This window comes from Clytia hemisphaerica, unplaced genomic scaffold (genome assembly GCF_902728285.1).
Source record: "Clytia hemisphaerica strain Z4C2 unplaced genomic scaffold, Clytia hemisphaerica genome assembly, whole genome shotgun sequence".
NCBI lineage: Eukaryota > Metazoa > Cnidaria > Hydrozoa > Leptothecata > Clytiidae > Clytia > Clytia hemisphaerica.
The window spans coordinates 509040-534342 of NW_027104385.1; the positions used below are offsets into that span (position 1 = coordinate 509040).

Genomic DNA, 25303 nt, shown 5'->3' on the forward strand with positions numbered 1-25303 from the left:
CTTTTTTTTGGTTTAAAGTTTTAATTTGACTAAAGGGGAATTTCCAGAGATAGAGACATTGAAATAAGTACCTTCTTAAAAGATATGGAATACAGTTGTTCGCTAAGGGTCTTAGATGAGCATCTGCAGCAGTCGTTGGTAGTACCCATACGTCGCAACCTATTTCCTTTATGCTCGCTGCTACAGAAGAGATATTTTGCTATCGGATATCTAAAAATATTCGACAGTGCGTTTTGCTTAGAGGTGGACGATAATGGACTATATTGTTCTTTCGTCAGACGATAAAGTGAAATTTCTATGCTTACTGTTTGAAATTATTGCATGATCTTGCAGTTAGAAATGCTGATTTCTATTTCCTGAATGTACAGTATTTGATTGATGTGTTATTCGTTATTTGTTATTCTTGTTATTAATGCTGAAATGAAATGAAAGTAACAATACAATTGTATTCACTTAAATAATGTGACTAGAAAAGTTCCAGATTATATTCCAAATCATATAATATTCATACCAATGTTTATTAAAAAAGGGAGAAGGAAAAAGAATGCTGAAATTTTTTTATGTTTGATTATGATAAAATTTGATATTTAAATAAATTAAAAAATGCATTAAATGCTTAAAATTCAACACTGGAAAAAATACATAAATATTCCTTTTTTTTGTTCATGATTTAAATCAAAATTAGTTTATAATTTGATAATAATGATAACAATTTGATATTTAAATAAATAAAAAATGCTTTAAATTCAACACTGGAGAAAGTAATTGGATTAATTTACATTGTATCTAGAAAGGTTTACACTCCTTGTGAATCGGAAGATGCGATGTATCCCCAAAATTTGGTAGGTGAACCCAACTCAACTAGTACCAGTGCCACTTTTTTTTTTTAAATATGATTTTTCTAAATTATTGAATATCTTTTTCAAATCTTAATGTTTCCCCAGACGTGCATGATAATTTGGGGACATGTTTGTAGAATCAACCCTTAAAATTTTGAAAATTCAATTCCCCATAGATATTTAAAGGGGTTTAGTTTAGCCTCCCTTCCCCGTTAGGGATGCTCTGAACAAGTTTCAAGAGTTAATTAATAACGGAAATTCATCATATAGAGCTAAACTATACACAACTTTACGCAACTAAAAGTTATATACTATTAAAACTCCATTATATAAACAATATGTACACTATTCAACACTTTCAACGTTATCTAAACTCAAAGTTTTCCAGTATGGAGAGAAAACTGTATTATAAATTTTAGTAATAAATTCTTTTCAACAGTGAGATTCAAACTGTTGTATGTTTTTGAGACCCAATTATTGCTACGTGCCATGATGACATTTTCATGTTATCATAGCTATAGCTGAACACCTACAGAGTTCTCTCCATACAGGTTTACATTGAAAACTTTTTGTAAAGTCACCGACTCTCTTCTGACTACTGCCTTTTTGACTCTATTGTTTCTTTCTTTGTTGTTGTTGTTCTCTTTACTTTTGTCGTTTTTGAGCCAAGAATCTAAGAAACCTGGCTCATCTTTACACCCATTGCCCGTCCAAAATTTAAATGAGGAAAAAGATCTAGGCCCCCCATTTGCCCTTCTCATTTTTTTGTATTGTTTGTAAGCATTAAATTTCTTTTTATTATTATTATCATTTTGATCTTTTTTCTTTTCATCGTTACTCGTTTTATCATTAGTTTGCTGCTTTTTAGTTTTTTTGGATTGTTTGAGCTCGGTCTTTGAAGCAAATCTTTTCTCTCTTTGCTCCTCGGCTGCAAGTTCATCTGAAAACGAATCGTTGGATTCCACCTCCATTAACTCATCCTGCAAGCTCATATTGTGTGTTTTTTTTAAGATTTTACACTAAGAAAGAAAAGTCTCTATGTTACCATCAAGTATGATAGCAGCTGATCTATCCAAAAGGAGATAAAATTATAATGACCGTTTAAATTTAGCTACCACTGTTGTTTGAGTAAAAATTTCAAAGATCTTATCACCTTTTGGATAGCCTTGGCTTTTTAGTTGACATTTTCAAATTACACTTTTACTGCTTTGAAAATGTGGAACAGGGTACACCACGTGAAGGTAAGCCATAGGATTTTGTACCCCACCCTAAAAATACTAATTACAAAAATAAAACAAATTCTTTTAGGGTACAAGGCTGTTCAGCTGCTTTTGACTTTAGACAAAAGTTGATGTACCCCTGAAACAAACAACTATCAGCATGTTCCAGGGTGGCATGGATAAACCACACCACTTAATATATTCGTTGTAATAATAATAATAAAGTCAAATCTGTCGATTAAAAATTTCCATGAAAATTATAATTGAAACTTATCTCATAAAATGCTTTTTTCAACATTCTGGAGGTGCTCAAAGTTATAGGTATCATATGTAGAGCCAAGCAATACATGAAAAGTCATTTGCTATCCCATTTGCCATGAGATATATGAGTCAAGAAATCAAACAAAAACCAACAAATCAAAAAACCAACAAGTCTCTTCACTTTCATGCCATGTCACATCGAATCGTGTTTATATGGGGTAACCAGAAAGTCAATCCACAAGAACAGCCATCTTCCTTTATTATGGAGTGTTCCAAAACTATTGGTAGGTTGTTTGGAAGTAGAGAAACCCACACAGTTTGATTTATTTTAAAGATTTAACTTGAAAACAAAACAAACTGCATCTTTCTAGCAAAAACTCATGTTTCAACCTGTAACAGTTGCCGGTTGGGTCTGCTACTAACATGTAATAGTTTTATTATAACCGGGCTTGAGAATCCGTAAGGAAGTTGTAACATATATTATATATATAGTTTATCAGTCGACTTGAATCATGATACATTACTTATACTTCACTGGATGCATTTTTCGCTGTGAAATTAAAAACGGGCGTCAGTCAGGGCGTACGGAAGGCGGGAAATTATTATTATGACGGAGAAAGCCCGTTTTAACAAATATTTCCCTTTTGGAAAACGGGAAATATTTAATTAGAAACAACTCCACCTCCTACTGGCTAGTGACTGTACCCCCTTTTAGTATGAAGTCAGCAATACAACCATTTAATTTTAATCTTTACTTAATGTGGTGGTTGGCCTCAGATCTAAGTCAATTGTTTCAAATTCAATTGAGAATTGCCATTGCCCAGGAACTTGCAGGAACAGGGTAATATAATAATAGAATTCTTTCTATTTTAGCCTCTTATCATAACATGTCCAACTCACCTTCCACACAGTACCATACCACACTTCAAGCACATCCATGGGCTTTTATTTGATCTGCATTCTAAAAAGAAAAGTATTCAATATAATTCATTGTTTCGTCGCCTTAAAGTGAAAATATCAACAAGCTTTTAGTATGATGTTTGTTCATAACAATGCAAATCTCAATCAATCTTGTGCTAAGTAATTCATACCTGCACAAACCCATAGATTTGTATTGTCTTCTACAAGTCTTCTTACGAATCCTGGAGAGATATCAACAGCTACATCCAAATGTTTACATTCCATTTTTTAAATTTAACAAAAATTCTGAAAAGATTTTTAAAAATGATAAAAATCACTGATTTATACTAATGTACCAAAAAAAATTCACTGATTTATACTAATGTACCAAAAAAAATTTTCTTTTGGATACCTCTTTTTGTGTTGTACTAAAGTTTTTTGGGTACTCCATTTCACTAAATATTGTCATGTCTAAAAATTTTAATACTTTTAACCTCCTCAATTCTAACATCTAACTTTTGTTATCAATCTTTGATTGGGAGAAAACTTTTCAGGGTGGTTTTATCACAAACTTCAGGACCATACTGAATTTTGAAAAGATGAGACTTGGACAGAACCTAAGAAAAGCTGAAGAAGCTGCTCTTGAGTGTTTAGTAGTGCTACCTAGAGGCACAGTAATTAACATCTATTGTTTATGGAATGAAGAGTTAAATAGAATGTTATGGGGGCATTTGACTCCAGACTCCTGTGTTTTCAATTCTTCAATGTTTTTTAATTCTTTACATTTCTAGTTTGGATTGCTACCTGGTCTTCCCAAATATAAACAATTAGTATTCTAAAATCTTGTCTACTTGTACTCAATCCACCAAAGCCTTCAGAGAATTGAAGATGAGAAATAGTCTACACCTTAGGATCACGGGTTGAAACAAATAAAAGAAGTGTCATGAAGGGTGAGATTTTACAGCTCTCTGTGCGGTATTGAAAGGCCACAGTGCTGAAAAGAAGGGCTATATGAAATGTGGCAATCTTATTGGTGGAAACTAAATAAACAGTCTGTGAAGGAGCGCCACAAAGCAATCAGTAAAAAGATCAATTTCGTTTTTGTTGCAGATTTCGATTTCGATATAAACTTCTCATGGGGATTACTTGTCTATGCAGGTCAATGTGTTAAAGTGTCAACTTGTCAGCATTGTATTGTATTGTTGCAAAGGGTAAAATAGATAAAAGAGGTTAAGTTATCTAATTACGCACGGAGCGAGCGTTAGCGAGCGGAGTGCGACTCTTTTGGCAAACGCATGCGCGTAAGCAAAATTTACAAAATTTCAATGATATGCGGGCCCTAAAAATGGAAATTCACCTTTTTTTTCGTCTAGCCGCTATTCTGCCGTGTTTAGCCTCTGGATGGTTCAACTTTGAAAATTTCGTGAAAATTAGCATTTTTTAAGAAGAAGTCGTTGCAGTGTCAATCTTTCGCAAATTCAAAAACCCACTTTCCCGTGGAAAAAATTGACGTTTTTTGTTTTTTTGGGACCCTTGGGGCATAAGGTACCTGTTGACCGCAAAAATTTCAAAATTCGCGAATTGACCGTTAACAACATTAGGGGTAAAGGGGACCCACTGACGTCACGGGTTTGGGAAAAACTTCAAAATGCGATATCTCGAGTTTGAAGAAGAGTGGAGAGGTCGTTGACCCCTCATTTTATCGGGAATTTTATGGGGAATGAGATGGGAGGGTTTATAAGGCTTGAGTAGGACTTTCAAATTTGGCTGAATTTTTAGCCATTTTCAGCTGATGACGTCATCAAAACAAAAAAAAATGCGATAACTCGAGATTGGAAAGGAATTGGGAGGTCGTTGACCCCTCATTATATCGGGAATTTTATGGGGAATAAGATGAGAAGTTTTATAAGGCTTGAGTACGATTTTCAAATTTGGCTGAATCTTTAGCCATTTTCAGTTGATGACGTCATCAAAACAAAAAATGTGATAACTCGAGATTGGAAAGGAGTTTGGAAATGGCTAACCCCTCTTTGGATCGGGAAATTTATCGAGAATGCAACGAGAGAGGGGTGTTATGAGGCCTTAGGACGACTTTAAATAAAAATTGGTTAACATTTGGGTAAGCAGCGTGAGAAAATCAAAACAAAACAGCCGAAAAGAACTGAACTCTCGGAATAAATAATGAAAAAACATAAAAAAAACTATTTTTTGATGAGCTCTTACTCCATTCTTTCCAAAAAGTCAGTGAAATTAAAACTGATGAAATATATAGAAATTATTACAAACCTACTCGACACACACGTGACACGACCCAAAGCAAATAAATTCAGCTTTCGGCACTTTCGTTCGTTTCATCGTGAAAACCAAACAGTTCTTTTCATCAATGTATGCATAAAAACTTGAAATTATTTAATACTTGTCAAGAATATATTTTCCATAACAAAACCAGGGAAATTCAATGTCTTTGATTAAACCAGGTGTAACGAGGGATTTTTGTAAAAAATCTCTCGTGTCTCTCCCAATCTTCCACAAAACTGTGTCTTTGTTTTGACTTTTCAGCATCAATTCTTCAACAATCAACATTTCTTACTTCGAAAATTCGACACGTTTACAGCTTGACGATAATTGAAAGTCGAGAAGTTCGCCCCAATTAGTTTTTGTTGTAAAAATGTTGTTTCAGACCATTCATAGCTTAAACCAGCATGCATTTTCTCATCTATGCATCGAAACAAAAACATCGAAAAGTGTTATCAATCCGATAGAGAAACGCAATAATGAAGAATTTCTTCTCAATCGAAAAAATACAATACATCTTCTTTTTCTGTGTATAGTAATGTATAGCCATTTCACATCTCTGAAAAAGCTGCTGCATTTATTTTGAAGCTTCGGGATCGAAAAATTTTTTCTTTATTTTGATGTTTATATTTTCGGCGGGAACTTGTCGAATTTTTTTGTTCGAATCTAACATTTAACAAGATTTTCGAACAAAGACATTCGAAATTATAGAGACCCGGGATTCCCGAGTTATTTTTTTCCGAGTTACGAAAAAACTGAGTTATCCCGAGTGATGACGTCATTTTTGGAATAAAGTTTCATAACTCGGTTTATTTTGCTTCCTTTAACTTTCCAAGTTATTTTTCATTTTGTAACTCGTGATTTTTGCTTCCTTTAGCTTTCGAGTTATTTTTTATTTTCTAACTCGGGAAATTGTGCTTCCTTTAACTATCCGAGTTATTTTTCCTTTTTTAACTCGGGAATTTTTGCTTCCTTTAACTTTCTGTAAGTAGATTTACGTTACACTGATTGGCCTCATAAAAAGGCTCGCCTCGTAAAATATTTCTCGTATTGCACTCAAAGTTTTAGGGCCAAAGCAAAATGACGTCATCGTCACAAGATTCGCAGTATTTTGAGTTTTGATCCGTTTTAAGTTGTGATTTTCGGGAAAAAAGTACGATATTCTTTTGAGCAGCAGATTGATAGCCTCCACCTCTTCTTATATAACTAGTGGGCTCTATAGAATCCCTTTCGCTTTGCGAACACGAGACTCGTTCTCAGTGCGTAACCCCTTTTACGATTGATGTTGTCATCCCTCTTCTATAAAGATAGGAAGGATAAGAATTGGTCGGGATCAATGACAGAAAAAGTTTTTTAATGCTGTTTGCTCGGCGTTCCTATTATTCCTCTCTAAAGAAGGGTGTCAAAAACAGAAAGGGCTGTCCAAATAAGACCAATCTATGATAAGACTAGCCTAGTTTCTAAGCCTGATATAGGAGTTTAAGTCTAGACTGCCTAATGAAGCACTTAAAGTTGAATAAAATTTTTAAGCACATAAGATATTCTTTTATAACCATGACATGCCCTTCATGGTCCACCACAGGTGTTTTGACGTTTCCAGCCAAAGCAGCAAGGGCTTTTGTCGTTTCGCAGCTCTCCATCAATTTTTAGTGGAATTCATTTGCCTATTAAAGGAGTTGGCAAACTTCCCGCTCCCTCTATGTTTTGACTCTAACCAGACCTGTCCCAAACCACTATGAAAACAACTATCAACATTCATAGGTAAAAACTCTGTATGTGACAGACAACTATCAACATGTCACCAGAGGGTGGAAACAACTTTCAACATCCACTTTTGATGGAAACAACTATCAACATCCATCAATCATCAACTTAAAGTCATTTGCAGCTTGACAGACAGAACAGCCTTGATTTAAACTAATGATAGTGAGACAAATTCAATTACATGTTTTAACAGTTCCTTTTCAAAAGAAGAAAAATTGAGCTTAGATGATTCATAGCCTTCAAAATACTGCCGAATTAACGTTTGTTTGAGTTGATTTAGAGCCTTCATTTTCCCATGTTTAATTGTTTTAATAGTTCCTTGATTGAAATACTCAGAATTCTATCTTTGAGCTGCTGTTCCATTCATAACAGTAACATTTGAAAATGTCATGCATTGCCAAAAGGTCTTACATCTCTGTTTTAATGTAGAATAAATTAAGTTATAATTGTTGTCTTAACTTTTTAAGGTTTTATCAGTCTTATTTATAAAACATGTAATTGAAAACGCCTTTCTATGCTAAGCAGAAAATTTAACAATTGCATATAAAAAAAGCATTACGATGCCCTGAAACGATGTTGAGGCAATGTGATCAAGGGTCTTCAAAACATGTTAGACCATCATTGACAAAGCGATCAAATTCACATAATAGTTCTCTGTAGGTATTCAAATCGCTGTAATGGCCATATGTTTGAAGAGTCTCGCCACTCAAAATTTTCAATCTTTCTTCTACTTCCCTTCTTCGTGGCATCCATGGATGGTTATTGATATAATTTAGCCTATCATATGGCACTTTTTCGACCAAAGCAACATTTTCTAGCTTAGATGCCCTACTGAGGGCTGTATAAGTTATGCCAAGGTTAAGTTTCTCCATAAAAATCTCTTTATTTAACTTTATCCGAATATGAGTACATGGTTCATTAGGACCTATTGTCATACCTTGGCTTTTTGATATAGGTATACAATAACCAGGCATCAAGGGAAACCCCCTTCTAGAGCAACAGTTAGTATCACAACGTGCTTCATTGACAGGTATAGGAACCCATGTTGGGTGTTCTGGAAGCCAGCTTGGGCCTTTGTATCTTGGAAAATCTACAACAACTGCTTCTGGAAATGATGGAGGTGCTTCTCCCTCAGCATATAATATTGCAATCACTTTCCCAATTGCTCCATTATTCAATCCAAGAGGTGATAAGCTGAGCTGATTTTTAGTCAAAAGCACACGACTTCCAACAGCAATGTGAGAGGTTGCAGGAATTTGACCCATCTGATTAACAGATTGAGTGTGATGACGTCCTTTTCCTTTGCTTGGTATAGTAGCAACAGGGATCCCCAAATCAGCTAGTTTGTTGTGGTTCTCAACATTTACCTCTTGCCACGTTTCCATAACGGTCAAACATGTGTCTGATCTAAATCCCTCTTTGGCACTTTCAGGAAGCTCACCTTCATATCTTGAATTTATTGTCTTCCAGTCATTCAAATTGAGTTTGCCCTCTCTGATTCTCAGCAACATTTCCAAAAAAGACAACTGATCTGGGCCTTGTCGCATAGTTTCATTTAACAGAATACAATGTGAAAATGTACGATAGATTCCATAACCGGCAAGCTTATCTGGGGCGTCTGAGGATAATGGCTCAACATGCAAATCATGAGAATCAACTGGACCTAGCTGCCCTAAATCTCCAAAAAAATTGACAGTTGGTATTGCACCAAAGTTGTTGAAAAAATCACATGTTGCCTCCTTAAAACGTTGGCTACACCATGCTAACATACGGTGACTATACATACCTCTTTCATCTAAATTCAAGGTCATCAATTTCATAGAATTACCTTCCAGAGTGCTACCAGTTAGTTCACGTAAGGCAGTGAGAGATATGCTATTCAATGGCTTATCAGTTAACTGCAATGTTTTGGATTCTTTCTCTTCACTCTTGGGATGTTTGTTGTTGAGTGAACAGTTCGTCCTAAGGGTAGGAGAATAGATGCTGCTCCAGTAGGTGCTAAATTCATTACAGCATTGTTTCGATTGCAAATTCTTCGCGACAAATAGGTCAAGGCAACAATTGTAAATGTTTTACCACTTCCAGCTGTCCCCTGCACTAAGAGACGCACTTTATTTTGGTGTTCATTATTCACAACAGACATAATATTAAAAATGTTAATAGCTATTATTACTCTTTGAAGAGCATTAGCCTTCAATAAATCAATATTTGGTGGCAAATCACAATTCTGATTTCGAGCCTGTTGCTGTGCAGCTGCCACCTTTGAGATGTTTTCTAGCCAATCTGAAGCATTATCAGGCCAAGCACCTCCAAAAGATTCAATTGCATACTGATGCCAATCAAAACCTTCTCCACCATCAGGCAGATCTCTAAAAGCATTCAAATCTTCAAAATCTTGGGGTCTATTTTCAGCCAAGTATCTTAAAAATTCATGTTCGTTTCTGATTTCATTCTCAAACTCATCTTCAGATCCAGATTCGTGGTCAATAGAACTATCATCAACATCAAGGTTTTTCCTCTTTTTTGCTCTTTGACGATCCCTTTCTAGTTTTTTGTCATGCTCTAATTTTGCTTTTTTGACAAGTTCTTTCACAATCATAGGACATAGGTCACTTTCTAAAAACTCCATGAATGATTCTAAATAAGAGTCTTTTCCGTTCTTAAGGTCATTTACATTTTCCCATGTTCCCAACGAGTGAATCATTAATTGACCCTTACAATAGTCCTCTTCTAGTGGCCATATGGGAAGAGTTGGAATTCCAGTAAAAACAGGAACATGGTTTTTAGCACACTTAGGGGTGCAAACACAAATTTGAGCCCAATTATACAAAGTCATATTGGGATAACGTATTCGACGTTTTTCACTCAAAAACTTTTCTAGAGGTGTTTCTTTTGTTGCATCCCCATCAGAAAACTTTGAATTTATTGCACGAAAACCACTAAGACCTATTCTCCTGAACTGTCGAGTGCAATGAAACAAACGACCCCCACAATTCAGAAAATCAACAGCAGCTGCTGGCATATCAATCAATCCTATAATTTTCAAAATTAGTTGTTGGGCAATACTTCTTACAGATGCAACATCACTATTAACATCTAATAAATGTTTATATAGACGAATGAAATCGTCTGTAGATTTGGCACCCTTGCAGGCATACTGAGTGATGTATCTTAACAGAGCCATTAAGTCTTGATCAATGATGGCTTGCGTGTCTGAGTTGGCTAACCATGTTAACAGTCGTGTTTTGACATGAGATATCAGAAAAGAATGATCTCTGTTGCCTTCAAAACGTGGATGTTCTCCTGGTGTTATTAGTGAATGGAAAGGATGAGTTTCTTTTCCTTCTGAAGTTCTATTTTCGATATCAAACTTACCAAAATGGAAACGACAATATTTTGTTTTAGCACCATCAGACTTCACATTTAAGCAAGTATTATTACACTTATGCAAGCCCACCTTATTTGTCAAAGCAATATGAAAATCTCTCATGGATTCTTGGCTTGAGTGGTCAGAGAGTTTTTCTGACAATGGATTATAATCTGGAGGTTCATAATCTCCATCAGGTTTGGGCCATTCAGATTTGTTGGGGATCCAGACCCTTTTGCCATTCTCGTCAATTTCTTCATGGCCACCTGCAGGGTGCATAGATACAAAATTAGGAGAGTGAAAATCTTCTGTATTTTGTAAATCAGTCTGAAGTAAACTATGAAGTTCAAATGCTGCATCAGATGTATTTACATTACCTTTTCCATCATCGGTAATCAGAGCCATTGCATTTTCTATTTTCTTTGCGTGCGATTCACTAAAAACAATAGCGTGACTATGAATCTCACCACGACCTTTTGCAAACTCATACCTAATCCACATGTCAGATGTTTGAAATAGTTCTTTCCCGACAGTTTTGTAATAATTAAGGGTCCTTCTCTCAAAGTACTTGGTGACAATATGGAGATTTGACAAAACTAATTTACGATGGTATGAAAAATCATTATTAATGCACTCAAGGACGGTCTCGACGGGTACCCCTTTAACAACAGATTCATACTTGGCAAGCAATTGCTTAAGGGGATCCCAGTGGTATTCAGCCATAGAGTTTGTGTCAAAGTAGGCTGGAAGGTCCCCATATCCAATCTTTCTAAACAAAGCAAGGTTGTCAAGTTCAATTTTCCTGTCTCGCCAATATGGATCACTATTAGCAAACTTAGCACCAACACTTATCAATTTTCTTGGTACAGAAGTATCATTATTCTCTAAATTTTCACGTAATTCTTCAACAGAAAGATGTGCGTCATGAAGTTGTTGTGCAACAATAAATGAACCTTGGTTTAAAGCCCTTTCCCTTAGGCCAAGATTTAAAAGAAAAAATCGAAGTGTTGGATGGGAGCTCACACGGTTGTCACCGCAGTGGTAGATATGATCCACCCACTCTTGATAATCAGGGGTTGTTAGTTGAGGAATGGTGATGTCTGCTGAACCATTGATAAATATTGTTGGAAAAGCCATTGCAAAAAAACCACATGTTTTCTTTTCAGGCACAAGTTCACGTTTTTCACTTGTTATTTCGGCCACCCCAACTCTTTGAAGGCGTACAAGATCTTGTACAGTCTCTTCATCATCTACAATTTTCTGTAAAAGTTTCTCAAGATTCTTATCAACATCATTAGGTTCAAGTGGTGAGACAACACCTGAATGTGTATTTTCCAAATCTGAGGATCCTGGTTGACCTTCAGATAAATTCTTATTCAAGTTGGGAACCTTTGTTTTGTATTCAAGATTTGGAACACCTGGACAAATTTGTCGACCATCATTAGGCAAATTCTCTAATCTTACACAGTCAATTATAACATCAAAATAAAAAGGGTTGGGAAGCCATAGAAAAAACCTGCCTTTTAAAGGTGTGTTAATATGATCTGGTCCATCATAAACTTTAGAACTAGGAAAGGCAGTACCCATTCCACCATGTGGAAAACCAAAGACGAGCCCTTTCAAAGCCTGTTCAACATTATCTCGTTTAACAATAAAGTCTTTCAAAACTTCCCCATTCTCGCCTTTCTTTCGAACCAATATAATTCCTACTTCTTGGGGGAGGCTTGGCAAAGTCTTTGCAATTTTCATGTCATGTGGAATTGCAATAGAATGGCCGCGTCCTTTCAGCATGCCGTATTTAAGGATGGTAATATTAGTTATTATGTTGATTTTTGAAATCATGGCCGTTTCCAGAATACTCAGATTTTTCAGGTATGGGGGAATTTCTTCAAAATGCATATTATTATGTAATGGCCCATTTCCATGACTACTACTATCATCATTCCCGTACATGGAAAAAATACCAGAAAATTTGGGGGCGGCAGGTGGATTTTTTCTTTTACGATTATTTTTTTCTTCTTGACATCTAATGCACTTACCATCCTCCCCTACTGACCATGAAGTTGGGGAAAACAAATCATTGTTGTTTAATTCAGGCTCAACATGAACAGTTTGATGAAAAACAGGTCTAACTTCATTACAAATTTTACATCGATCAATGTTGTGTTTTAACTCCCCTTCCTCAAATATGCTCGCTGCTTCAACTACCCTAGGATTAGAATGTAAACAACTGTTATTACTGAGAGGTCTTTCTTCAGCATTATGAACAGATTCTGCTGCTTCAACAACCCTAGGATTTGAATGTAAACAACTGTTGTTACTGTCAGGCCTTTCTTCAGAATTACGAATAGATTTTTCTCTCATAACACGATTCATTCTATTTCTACGATTTCTTTGCTCGCGAACAGTTTCATTATTAGAAGGTGCAATGTATGCGATACCATCACGAGCACATAATAATTTAAGTTCTTCTTCTACATTGCTTTTTTTCTTTGCACTTGTTATCTTACTTCTAAGAGATCTTCTTCTTTTACGCTTGTCTGAAACAGACTCTTCAGCAGAAGGCTCAATATATTTCAAACCATAAAGGGTACACTTTGCCTGTATTTCTATTTCAGGGTCAACAGACACCTTTTGTAAAGGAGGTTTTCGTATTTTATTTTTTTTGCTGGGAGGAGCTATTTGATCTTTCTCACCTTGAGACTCTCGTTTTCTTATTATCTCTACATTTTCAATCGAGAAGTCAACAGTTTCTTGCTGGTTAAAATTGGCTAAAATCCCCCCATCACCAGGTAACAATGATTGGAAATGATTATTGTTAATTCCGGCCAAAAGAAAGTAAGAGCTGACCGGCATATCTACATGAAATTCTAAGTGAGGAGAATCCCGGAAACAACTTGTAACTTTTAGGGGATTATTTACGCTGCAGCTTTCAGAATTGATGCATATATTTCTACCAAGCAAGATAGCTGCAGCATTGATAAAGACCTCTGTGGTGTACACAGTATCACACAACTGCTGGGTTAAAAACTGCTCCCAAGAAAATCCTTCAGCCCTGCGAATATCAATTGCCCCCTGTTCAAAGAAAGTTCTATATCCAACAATGTATGGAGACTCCTCTACAGTTAGACGACTTTGATCCCGCACAAAATTGACGACTGCCTGGCGTAAGATAAGATGGTTTGGATACTGTAACCTTAAGGCTGAAACATCACCAAAATCTGTACGATCGTTAAGTTGTTCTACAATGGCGTGATAAAAGCAATTACCATCTCCGGGGGTTTCACTCACACAAAAAACATTTAAGCCATGGCTACGGGCAGTTCTTAAAATCTGGGGAACACAACTATACCTGGGCCAGACTGTTCTTGGAAGTTTTCTTAAATTCCCAACAAGAGTTCTTCTGGTACTCCCAATTAAGTTTCTAATATTATCAACATTAAGGCTGGGGATAAACATTTCAAAATTATATGTATATATCTTTGAGACAAAAATAATAATACTTATCTAAATCTTGTAAATTACATTATGTTCAAATGATTACACTTCTGCATACACTTTTCTTCTTGAAATACTTTTCAACATTCAAAATTGTGATTTGTTTGTGAAATAACAAACTGGAGGGTTGGATCTAACATAATCTCGCTAATTTGGACCGGCGGGAAAAAATGAAACAATTTACATCACAAAAAGTCGCACTTGATTGGATAGTCAAACTCGATATAACTTTTATTTTATAAGATAATGAAAAGTCTACTTTGCTCGGGGTTTTTTCGTGAACCAAATCGGTAGCATTTCTTGAACATATACAAATTTACGTCCCGCGTACGCAGATCTTGCCAAAGGATGCGGAACGCGCGCTCAAACGCACGTTCCGCAAATAGTCGTACATAGATATATTCATATTGATATTCCTTTGCTACTGTACAACACACATCATGAGATTATTCGATTTTATTAACTCGTTCACGAATCTCGTATCATCTCAGTATTTCAGTTCAGTTCTCTTAGTATAATTACGATAATCTCCAATGTATCTTTGACTTGATGAGTGACGGTTCTTTAATAACTTTATTGGTTTGTCGATCCGTTCTTTGATTCTTCTGAATAATTATAAATAACTTAGAGGACCCCTGAACTAATGAGCCTCTTCCCCTGGACTAAAAACCTACCTCCCTCGAGCTATAGGGGTCAGCCTTGTTCGCCAATCTGATTGATCTTTTGGTAGGACAAAAAACCATGGGTTATTAATAATAAGTAACAAATCTGCACGTCCATTGTCTTTGGCTGGTTGATAATTGCCATCGTTCCTTGTACTCGAAGTTTAGCGTGAATAAAGATAAAGAAAAATCGTTAATACAAATAGCTTATAAGTTTGAGTACACGACCTTACGTTTGATGCGAGATGACACGTTGACTAACCTTAGCCCTTTTATAGCGCATGCTCAATATTTTGCATGCCGTAACTTTCGTCCGTAATCGGTAAGATACTTGATTTCCGCTTATTTTCCAAACATCGGAAATCACGCATCTTAACTTTTACTCCTTATTAGTATCAAAAAAGGATTCAAACAATACATAGTTGACACATTTTCTGGAGACATTTGGACTATCTTCGTAACGCGAGAAACAAAAAAGTAACTGTAGACAACGACTAATATTAACAATTAGCTTATTCAAAATGTAATCGTCAGTAATCATTGGTAAATTTATATCCAGTATGCTAAATTCCTAAGTTTTTTGACACGGAAAACCTTTTCCTTGAGTTATCTTTAATGTAGCGGTTTCTGGTTTGATCTGATTTCCATCTTCCATGTTTTGATATCATTCTGTCAGAAACGACTAGGTTGGCTAGGTGACTTTTGAAACAGGCCCAGACCGTCGAATATGAGACGCTGTATTTTCTAATTGCGTTATGACCTATTTTTGTTTTGGCTAGTCGACAGATGAGAAAAGACTCTTCTTCTTTTTCCAACTTAGACAAAGATATATAGTGTTTCAACCAATATGTCGGACAGCACTTAGTGTCGGTTTTTGAAATGTGTAAGATGTGTCCTTCTCTAAGTTGATCGGTTTTAGACGTTTCAATAAAAATCTTCAATCCTTCATCGACAAAAGAAATGTCCTTTATCTTTAAAGCTAAAATTTCGCTAATCCTCATAAAACCTGAAAATCCCAGCACGCAGATGAGTACAAAGCGAAGATCCATCAAATTCTTAGATTTACCGTATTCGTCGACGATTCTTTTTAAAAGCTCCGAATCCAAAGGCTCCTTTTGTCTGGATATTTTCCCTCCTCCTCTTGTGATAATCCTTTTCCCTCCTTCTAGTGCTAACTTCACAAATGGGTGGTCTGTTGGTGACTCTAAACCAGAACTTAAATGACCCACCGTATTGCTAAGATAGCTGCGTCTAAAGTACCGATCTTTCCGTTATTAGATACTATGTCGTTTAGGTAGACCGCAACATACAAAGGGGCGGCTGGGCAGGGACATATCTCGTCGAACTGAGTGGACCAAGAAATCCATTTGTTCCAAGCAGGCTTGTACTTTTGAAGAGTGGAATCGGCGTAGGTTGATTTGACCAGAGTTGGGAGAAAAGATGCGATAGATTTAAGTTTGGTGTCCTTGATGTCATCTAGTTTTCTCCATATTCCGAACATAAGGGATTCTACAAGTAATAAAAAGAAAGGGGGAAATAAAAGAGAGATCTCTCATACCTGCCGTCATTTTCCGTCCGTTGACTCCGTTCCTCATGCTTCTATAACGATTTTAATGCCTCCTGTGAACGTTCGTCACAGCGATCTCGCCAATACGTATATAATCATTGATTTTAATGCCTCACTGTGAACCCTCGTCACAGCAATCTGGCTAATACGTATATAATCATTGATTTTAATGCCTCACTGTGCACCTTTGACACCTGTGGGCAGGCATATGCCTAAACCAATCACTGGTTCTCCAATTTCGTAATCTCCAATTTTCGTAGGTTCGTTCTTTCTTCGTAATTCTCGATCTCCGTTTCGCTCATTCGTCGACATCGTGTTCACATAGAAAGCAAAAAAAAATTATTATTTCGTTAATAATCTTTCTTTATTCCGAAAAATCAATAAATAATGCTAAAGCATAAAATTTTGCAAAGCCTTCAAAAACAGATTTCGTTCTAGCATAATTAGAAAAATCTAGAAAATGTTTAATAAAACTTTCAAAATTTATACTGTCTCTTGTAAGTAATGGCCAGAAATAAGAAGATTTCCATACCGGCACAAACAAAACTCCTTTTGCTCTACACAGCTTTAAGTGTTTGATGGTTTTTCCAATGAGATAAACTGGTGGACAGAGCCAATTTAGCTCGTTTCCCCAGTGACTTACGAATGTATTGACCTCCTCTGTCTTTGGACAAAAGTTTTTTGAATTGAATCTCTTTGTTTTACTGATTTTATTGTCAGCAAACCTATCAATTGTAAAATTGCCGTAATTGTTTTGAATGTAGTTAAATGTCTCATTATCGATAGACCAATTATCGGTGTCGAAACTTTTTGAAATCTTGTCAGCTATTTGATTCTCATCTCTAGGGATCCAGTGAGGATAGAGTCGGATATTATTACGAATGTTAATATTATAAATTTTGATTGCTAAATTTTGTAGATGTTCTTTTGTGCTACCAGCGTTTATTATTCTTGAGACATTTTCGTTGTCAGAATTCCATTGAACTGTGTTATTTTTTAATTTATGAGCGAAAGATGACAAAACATTTTTGACAGCAAGAAGCTCTCTATACGTAGAACTTGTGTTGGCTTCAAAGTTAGAGAAGTTACCGTGTGCTATGAGGTTACCTAACTATTCGACTATAAATCCGCCATATGCATATTGGCTTGCATCACTATAGCAGATCTTAGTAATTTCAGGAGACGTTTTAAATTCTAAACCGTTCACTTCCGGTAGATTGGATTTCCAAAAGGTAAGCTCTGATTTTACTTCTGTAGTCATTGGCCGATAACAATCCCAGGGACATCCCACCAAGTTCTTTTCGGCGATAAATTTATCCATTTGTCGCGTAAAAAGTCTGGCTAAAGGGCCTATAGCAATAGACATGGAAATTATACGACCTGCAATCTTTGCAATACTTCTGGTTGTGACGTAATCAAATCTCAAGTGTTATTTAAGAGGCTTAAAACTGCTTTCATTTTTGAGGTAGGAACATATATGCGCATGTCTTTAGTGTTGATTGTGAAACCTAACCATTCTTTATCTGTTTCAGGCTCCAAGGAAGACTTTTTAACATTAATTGTCAGACCGGAAGACATGAGATCGGATACCATGATATTACGCTGCGCGACCATTAGCGATTTTGGGTACCCGGCGGCGATACCATCATCAAGATACATGACAGACTTAATCCCTTGACGTCTCCACTTTTTCATTAATTGGCGCATTAATTTTGTAAAGACCCAACATGCTGAGCATAAACCAAAAGGCAAGACTACAAATACAAAGTACTTTATGACGCCGTCGAATTCCCATGAAAAACCCAGATATGTATGAAAGTTAGAGTTTATTGGAATGTGATGATAACCGCTCTTCAAGTCGAAAGTGATCATTAATTCGCCGTCGTTAATCAAATCGGAAACTGTCTTGAGATTTTCGTATTTAAATTTATTTACTTTAATGTACTTATTGACGTTTCGAAGATCCAGAACAAGCCTTAGTTTATTATTTCTATCAGCGACTGAAAGGGGATTTACGCAGTAGGGGATATAGTCAACTTCCTGGATACAATTGTTTTTCAAAAGCTCTTTTATGGATTTTTTAACGAATATATGTTCTCTCATGCTGGACTTGTTATTTCTGCTATAAGCTGAAGGAGGTGTCGAAGCGAATGGAAGGCTGTAACCATTTTTGACGATGTCTAGTATAAAAGGTGGAGCGTCTAGATCCGATTCCCAGAATTTCGCGAACTTTTTAATCTTTCCTGCTACCGAGGCTTGTTCGTTTTCTTCGATTTCCCAGTATCTCTCTGAATATGTACAGAAGTAAGAAACATATAACTCGATTGACAATTTTAAACGAATAAAAGTAATAAACGTAAAGATATCAGTTTATAATAACTTTAGTAGCAACACAACGTCTGTAAAAATAAATTTATTTATTAATAATAATTATTAATATTAATATATTTATTAATTTAAATTTACTGTCCTGTTTTAGTGTTAACTAATTACCTTCTCCTTTTTCGAGGTATGGAATCTTTAAATTATTGTCTCTAGAGGATGGAAATGGGCAGTGAAAGGAATAGTGACCATTGTTCTTGCAATTAAAACAGTAAATTGTTTCCATTTTCTTTCTGAGTGAGTCGCCTTGGTAAAAATACGAAGCTTTGTTGGTGTTATTAGTATAATTTTCAACTTTCCTATCGCTATGAGTCGTCGTAGACGTAGATGTAGAATGAGGGCGAAATCTCTTGTTATCAGAATTTTCTCTTGTTTTAGCGTACTCTGCTTTTGATTTCGAATGATCTTTTATCGCTTTCTTAAGGCGTTTTTCTTCCTCTGCCCCCTCAACCAATTCGTCATCCACAAAATGCTTCACACATCCCCATCCTTCCCTATCAGCTATTTGAATGATTTTCATACGATAATTAATAAGGCTCTTACCCTCTTCTAAGGATTTTTTGGCATCTTCCAGTCGGTTGTCAGCTAATGCTTCCTCAATGGATTCCATGGTTTGCAAAACTTCTGTGGCATGTTTATACTGTTCTTTGTTTCCAGGTTTACTAAAAGTTACTTGATCCAATTTTCGTTTTCTCTCAAGCTTTTCGTTGAATTTTGAAATGGAATCTGTTTGATAGTTCTTAAAACGATCTAGTGTATCCTGCGTGTCTTTTTTCAAAGTCGATAAGTCGCTTATAGCTTCTTTCAGTTGTTGCGTCAGTTGTTCTTGTGATTCTGCCATTTTGATTACACGATCTTACGTTTGATGCGAGATGACACGTTGACTAACCTTAGCCCTTTTATAGCGCATGCTCAATATTTCGCATGCCGTAACTTTCGTCCGTAATCGGTAAGATACTTGATTTCCGCTTATTTTCCAAACATCGGAAATCACGCAAATTTATTATAGCTATCTTTGGAGGCATATTTTGCTAGATATTCCACACAGGCATGATAATCTATGATCAATTGAATATCACAATTAGCACGCCATGTTTGGATCATAAATTGTTGGTGCTTGTTTATACGGCTATCATTCCTTTCACTTTTGATAATGGCTCTATAATCATCTGACTTTTCAAGTTTTTGATATTCAATACTTGTATTTCCTGCTAGCTCAAATGAAAATTTGAATCTACAAAATTGATTGCCAAATTTATCATGTCTCAAACAATATCCAGAATTACATTTTGTGTGACGCTGAATTGAGTTAACAAGATCTACATAATCATCATCAACATTCTTCATTGTATCTTCAAACTTAACTTTACAAGGATGAATTGATGGCTTAACCCATTCAGTAGGATTCATTGTTGTGAGAAGAAAGTCATGATATTGACAGATGGCTCTTTCAGCAGCTAGGTCATTAACTACATTAGCCCTGAGAGTATCTATATCAAGTCCCTTACAATTTTTTTTTAAAAGAATTCGAGATTTGTAACCCTTAACTGCTTCTTTAGACAATTCACACAGACCAGGATCATCACTTAATTTTGCCACACCATGACAGTGTATAGCCCCTCGATTAATAGCAAATTCATATCGAAACCAATGCCATTTTGCCTTCAAATTTTCATATAGCCAATTTTTAACAAATGATTCAACCCGCTCAGTAAAATACCAGTCAACTAAGTGATGATTCATTATAACATTCTCTCTTGTCTCATTACTGGAAAGCTCTAATACATCAGTTTGAGACAAAAGATAGTGTAATTCAGCACAAGAAAGCGTCCAAAAAATAGTGGGCGCTCCAACCTGAGTGATTGTAGCTTTCAGAATTATTTTTTTGCTGTTGCCAGAAACTGTTAGAACCCCCAATATTTTTAGCACAGTAAATAATTTTATTCATCAAAAGATTATAATTGTTTTCTGATGCCATTTCCCTTAGATCATCCATTGTTAAGTTTGCATCACCTGGGTTTTGCTTTATATAGTAAGAACCTTGCGAAAAAATTCTTCTTCGGTACAAAATATTGTAAGCCCAGTAAGCAAAACGAGGATGTGAAGCAAAGCGATAATGCCATTTACCATTCTTTTCCTCAGCAAATTTTATAAGATGCTTTAATTTTTAAGAGAGAGTTTCCAATTCATTATCAGCCACATTCCTAATTGTGTCATTTAAAAACAGGTCACCTTCCACAGTTGGAAAGAGAGTAGGAAAGGCTAATGTTCCAAAATTAGGTGTATTAAACTCATTAATTGGCTCGTTCTGATTTATCTCCAATGTTATTTCATCAAGAGTATTGTTCAAACGTTCCTTCTCGGTGGGCATAGCTACGTTGCTAGGAAGGAAGCTGGTACTTTCAATATTCTCTTTTTCTGGAATTTCCATTTCAGGACCTTCATCAATTCTTTCAGATGGGTATTCTACTTTTAAACTTTCAATGTCTAAATACCCATCTGCAGGCAAATTACTAATTCTGTCATAATCAATTTGAATAGTACTGTAATGGGGATTATTTTCAAATTGCCTGCTATTAGGATGGTCATTCAGTTTTATGATAGGTAAATCTTTTGTTAAGTTTGGAAGGGTTGAAGCAATGTATTGAACGTTATGTGGTAAGGTTATAACATGACCTTTATATCCAAAATACCCACCACCTGGCTTTGTGTAAACTGACATTATTGGAAGTGCACGCGAGATCAACATTTCCTCACATTGCGTTAAACTTTGTAATTCTGGAGGCACAACACTAGGAATCATCCTGTTTTCTCGGCTAATTTTTTTTGGTGAACCCTTATCCCTTGTGCATCTTGTACATTTATAGTTTTCATCATCTAGTTTTTTGCTACTGTTCTTCAAAGGCCAAGCTTCAAAACAAACTTTGCATAGTTTACTCAAGTGAGTTACGGCATGTCCGAAGTAAAAGTGAAGCAGTTCCACTCACTTTCAAAATGTCAATTATAGCTGGAAAGCGCCTTATGATGTAGATCAACGCGATAGCTGTATGAAAAATTTAACTTGAGGCTATAAGAAGTTATAGCCCAAAAACCTATATTATGACGTCATAAACATTACGTAACATTACGTCATTAAACTAAAAATTTAAATAACTCAAAAACTGTTTATGATATTAATATGAAATTTTGACAGAACAAATATATCGTGATTCTCTAGACAGAAAAATTTCCAAATCTCTTGAAAAATGATGACGTCGGCGTTTTTAAGCTATTTTCGATTTCTCGCTCTAAAAAATGACGTCATCTTTTTTTTCAAAAAATTTTCAATTCAAAACTTTTCTTACATCAATATCTATTTATGGTCAAAATTTGACGAGTATATGACACTTATTTCACGAGATATTCAAATTTTTAGTTTAATGATGTAATGTTACATATTGTTTATGACGTCATAAAACAGTTTTTTGGATATAACTTCTTATAGCCTTGAGTTAAATTTTTCACACAGCTATCGCGTTGATCTACATCATAAGGCGCTTCTTTCCAGCTATGTTTGACATTTTGAAAGTGAGTGGAACTGCGTCACTTTTACTTTGGACATGCCGTAACTCACTTGAGTAATTGTCATGTTAAGAAAATCATGAAACTTTTGAGCATGAATTAAGTTTTCAGGTGGATTTTGTGAATGTTTTGTAGCAGATGAAGATCCAGAACCTGTTTGAAATTTTTCATTAATCGAAGACACAGAATCTGTTTTCACTTTTTTGTTGCTGCTTAAAATTTTCATTGTATGCTACTTTCATTTTTCTTGAATGACAACCTGTTTCAAAATTATCTGAGTACATTTTTTTTGACTGGAGATTTAGCAATTTCGATAACATTTTTAGTGCTGTTGTGAAAATTTTGTTCATGGCCATTTTCATTACTATTTAGAAATTCATGAGAACAATAGTTATGGTCATTTCTTAACGACGCATTGAAACATTCAACATTGACAAAACATGATGTTGATTTAATGTAAACAAAAAAAAAACCAGCCCTCAGGAAAAAGATTATAAAGATCATATAATGATGTGAATAAAAAAATTTCACCATTTAAGTCGCCAATGAGTTCCCATTTATTATTTCCAGAAACAGCAGATGAAAAGTGTGCATCGCTCTTCACCATAGCGCGTAATTTGTAAATGTTATCACCAAATAATAAATCTTCCTTTAACCTTTCAACGGACATTTCATTAGCACTAAATTCAATAAAAAGGCAAGAGGGTGAAGTGATTTGTGTGTCTGAAACAATGCATTGGCCTTCATTGCAAAATTCACATTGAAAGGAATGAATGTCATTTTGATGAACCAAAATAGTTTCCCAATCAGGTAACTGATTTAGCATTCTAGAAGAAATAAAATGTACAAATACCTCACATGTTTTAACACCAGGTTTTAAGCAGTTAGAATTGGAACATTCACCTCGATATGTGAAAGTACATATAAAAATATCTTTCATATTTGATGGAAATGAACCAAAAACTACCAATCTAAAAATTTCAGAGAACACAGCATCACAATTCATTTGAGCTAATGACACACACTTTCTCCTCAAGTAAGTCCAAATATGTTCACGGACACAAATAAGATTTCTCGTGGCTGTGTCAAAAGATAAACTATCGATTTCAAAATCTTGTTTAATTGCTTTATAATGATTATTAACCCATGACATTCGCTCAAAAAATTCATTACAGTTTGTGTTATGAACACCTCGTAAATTACCAATACAAGCAATCCAAACTTCCAGAAAAGAGTCAACAGCACAGAAATATGCATCAGTAAAATGCCTTATAGAATTCAAGAAGTGAAATTTCACTGATGAGGTAACAGAGCAATTCATGACTTGCCTTTCATTACTTTAAATTGATTTTTTTGGCCTCATTGTATTTAGACTTCAAAAAAGTGAAACATTTTAGTTCAAACTTTTGCAAATTTATGAGGCAACCTCAGACCCTTAATGAGAAAGCAGAAGTTAGATGTAAAAGTAGGCTTTTATATACGACTTTGTCAAGTGTTGCAAAAAGTTTTTAGTAAAGCAAGCTCAAACCCTATGAAATGAGAAGTCAGGAAATTTTCAAGGCAAGCTAAAACCCTTAATGAGAATTATTGTTCATGAAATGAAGCCTTGAAAAAACAGTGCAATCATCATTTACATTATTTCAAGTCATTAAATATTTCTTACCACTTAGATTGACAAGATTCTTCTAGAACCAACTTGACAGTACCAAATCTACTTTCCAATCTACTTTCCAAAAAGGAAGGATCTTGTGGTCAAATTGTGGAAATGGAGTTCGACTTGCCTCAGTTAACCAGATAACATCATCGAGATTCCCGCTTGTCTCAGTTAACATTATCCGCAGCAAAAAATTTGAAATTAAAAGCATGAACAATCGAGTTTTTATATGAATAATCGAGTCTGTAATTCCGTAAAAAAATCGTGAGATCTTGCCTAGCTACTTCTCATTAAGGCGCCATTGACGGGCGCAATAAGTTCAACCTCCAACTAACAACTTTTCCAGGGAATTTCCCTTTTTCGATTTTTGACCACTTTCCTAAATTATAATCATCAAAAACTATTCAACAAAATTTAAATTTCATTCTTTTCAAATTTTTTGACAACTTTTTTTGATGACTGAGCATTTTTTCAAATTTGTCCCAGCTTTTACAATTTATTTAAATTTATTTCAGTCGCGCGGATTTTTTTGGTCGCGCGGGATTTTTTTGTGCGCGTGTGCGTGAGTGTCGATGACGTCATTGAACGGGAATTTCCCTTTACTCACTTTCTGTACGGGGATTTCCCTTTTACTCACTTTCTGTATGTGTGTTCGCGTGCGCGTGTGTGTGAGTGTCCCAGAACTCGCCATTATAACTCTCTAATCTTTCACGCTCAAAACAGTCGGTCAGGTTCGGTCTCGTATTTCGAGAAATTTCCTTGAACCACCTCATTTTTCCCATTTCACTGGATGCATTTTCTGAACAAGGTTCAAAATTAAAGATTTTTCTACGCCGTACACACATAACCTAAAGATCTTTTAGCGTGGAAAAAGCTAATTTTGTCGCGCGCACCACGGAAACGAACGCCGCACAGGTAAGGTTTCTTTAAAGTATATGGTATTACAAAGTGGAAGGTCTTTTTTTGCCTACTGTTTACAATGATTAGTACTGACAGTCAGCGTGAGAAAAAATCTTTCACTTGCAACTACAGGTTATATTTCTAAAGCCTAACCTGTGGTACCCCCGGTTTAAATTGTAGCCTACTTCTTGTTGTCAAAAGTGGACAGGTCTTGGTCGTTCACATTTTTATCGAAATATCTAATGGATAAAATGTAATTCAACTTTTTGCTCATGTATGTACCTTTTTTAGCGATTTCTGCCTTTCTAAATTTTAAGCGACACTTTGAGATAAATTTTAAACCTTGTCAAAATTTAAGTGAATGCGACTAAATGCTAACCCTGGCTTAATCAGATTTTTGGAAACTTTCAATATATTTAATTTTTTTAATTTG

At 35.4% G+C, this 25303-nt stretch overlaps 1 protein-coding gene across 1 annotated transcript; it reads right to left on the minus strand.

Annotated features, from left to right (window-relative positions):
- Nucleotides 1-7869: 7869 nt before the first annotated feature.
- On the minus strand, nt 7870-9090 carry LOC136819464 (uncharacterized). The gene has a single exon (XM_067075687.1). It carries the CDS (start codon nt 9088-9090, stop codon nt 7870-7872), a length of 1221 nt encoding a protein of 406 aa, XP_066931788.1.
- Nucleotides 9091-25303: the final 16213 nt, after the last annotated feature.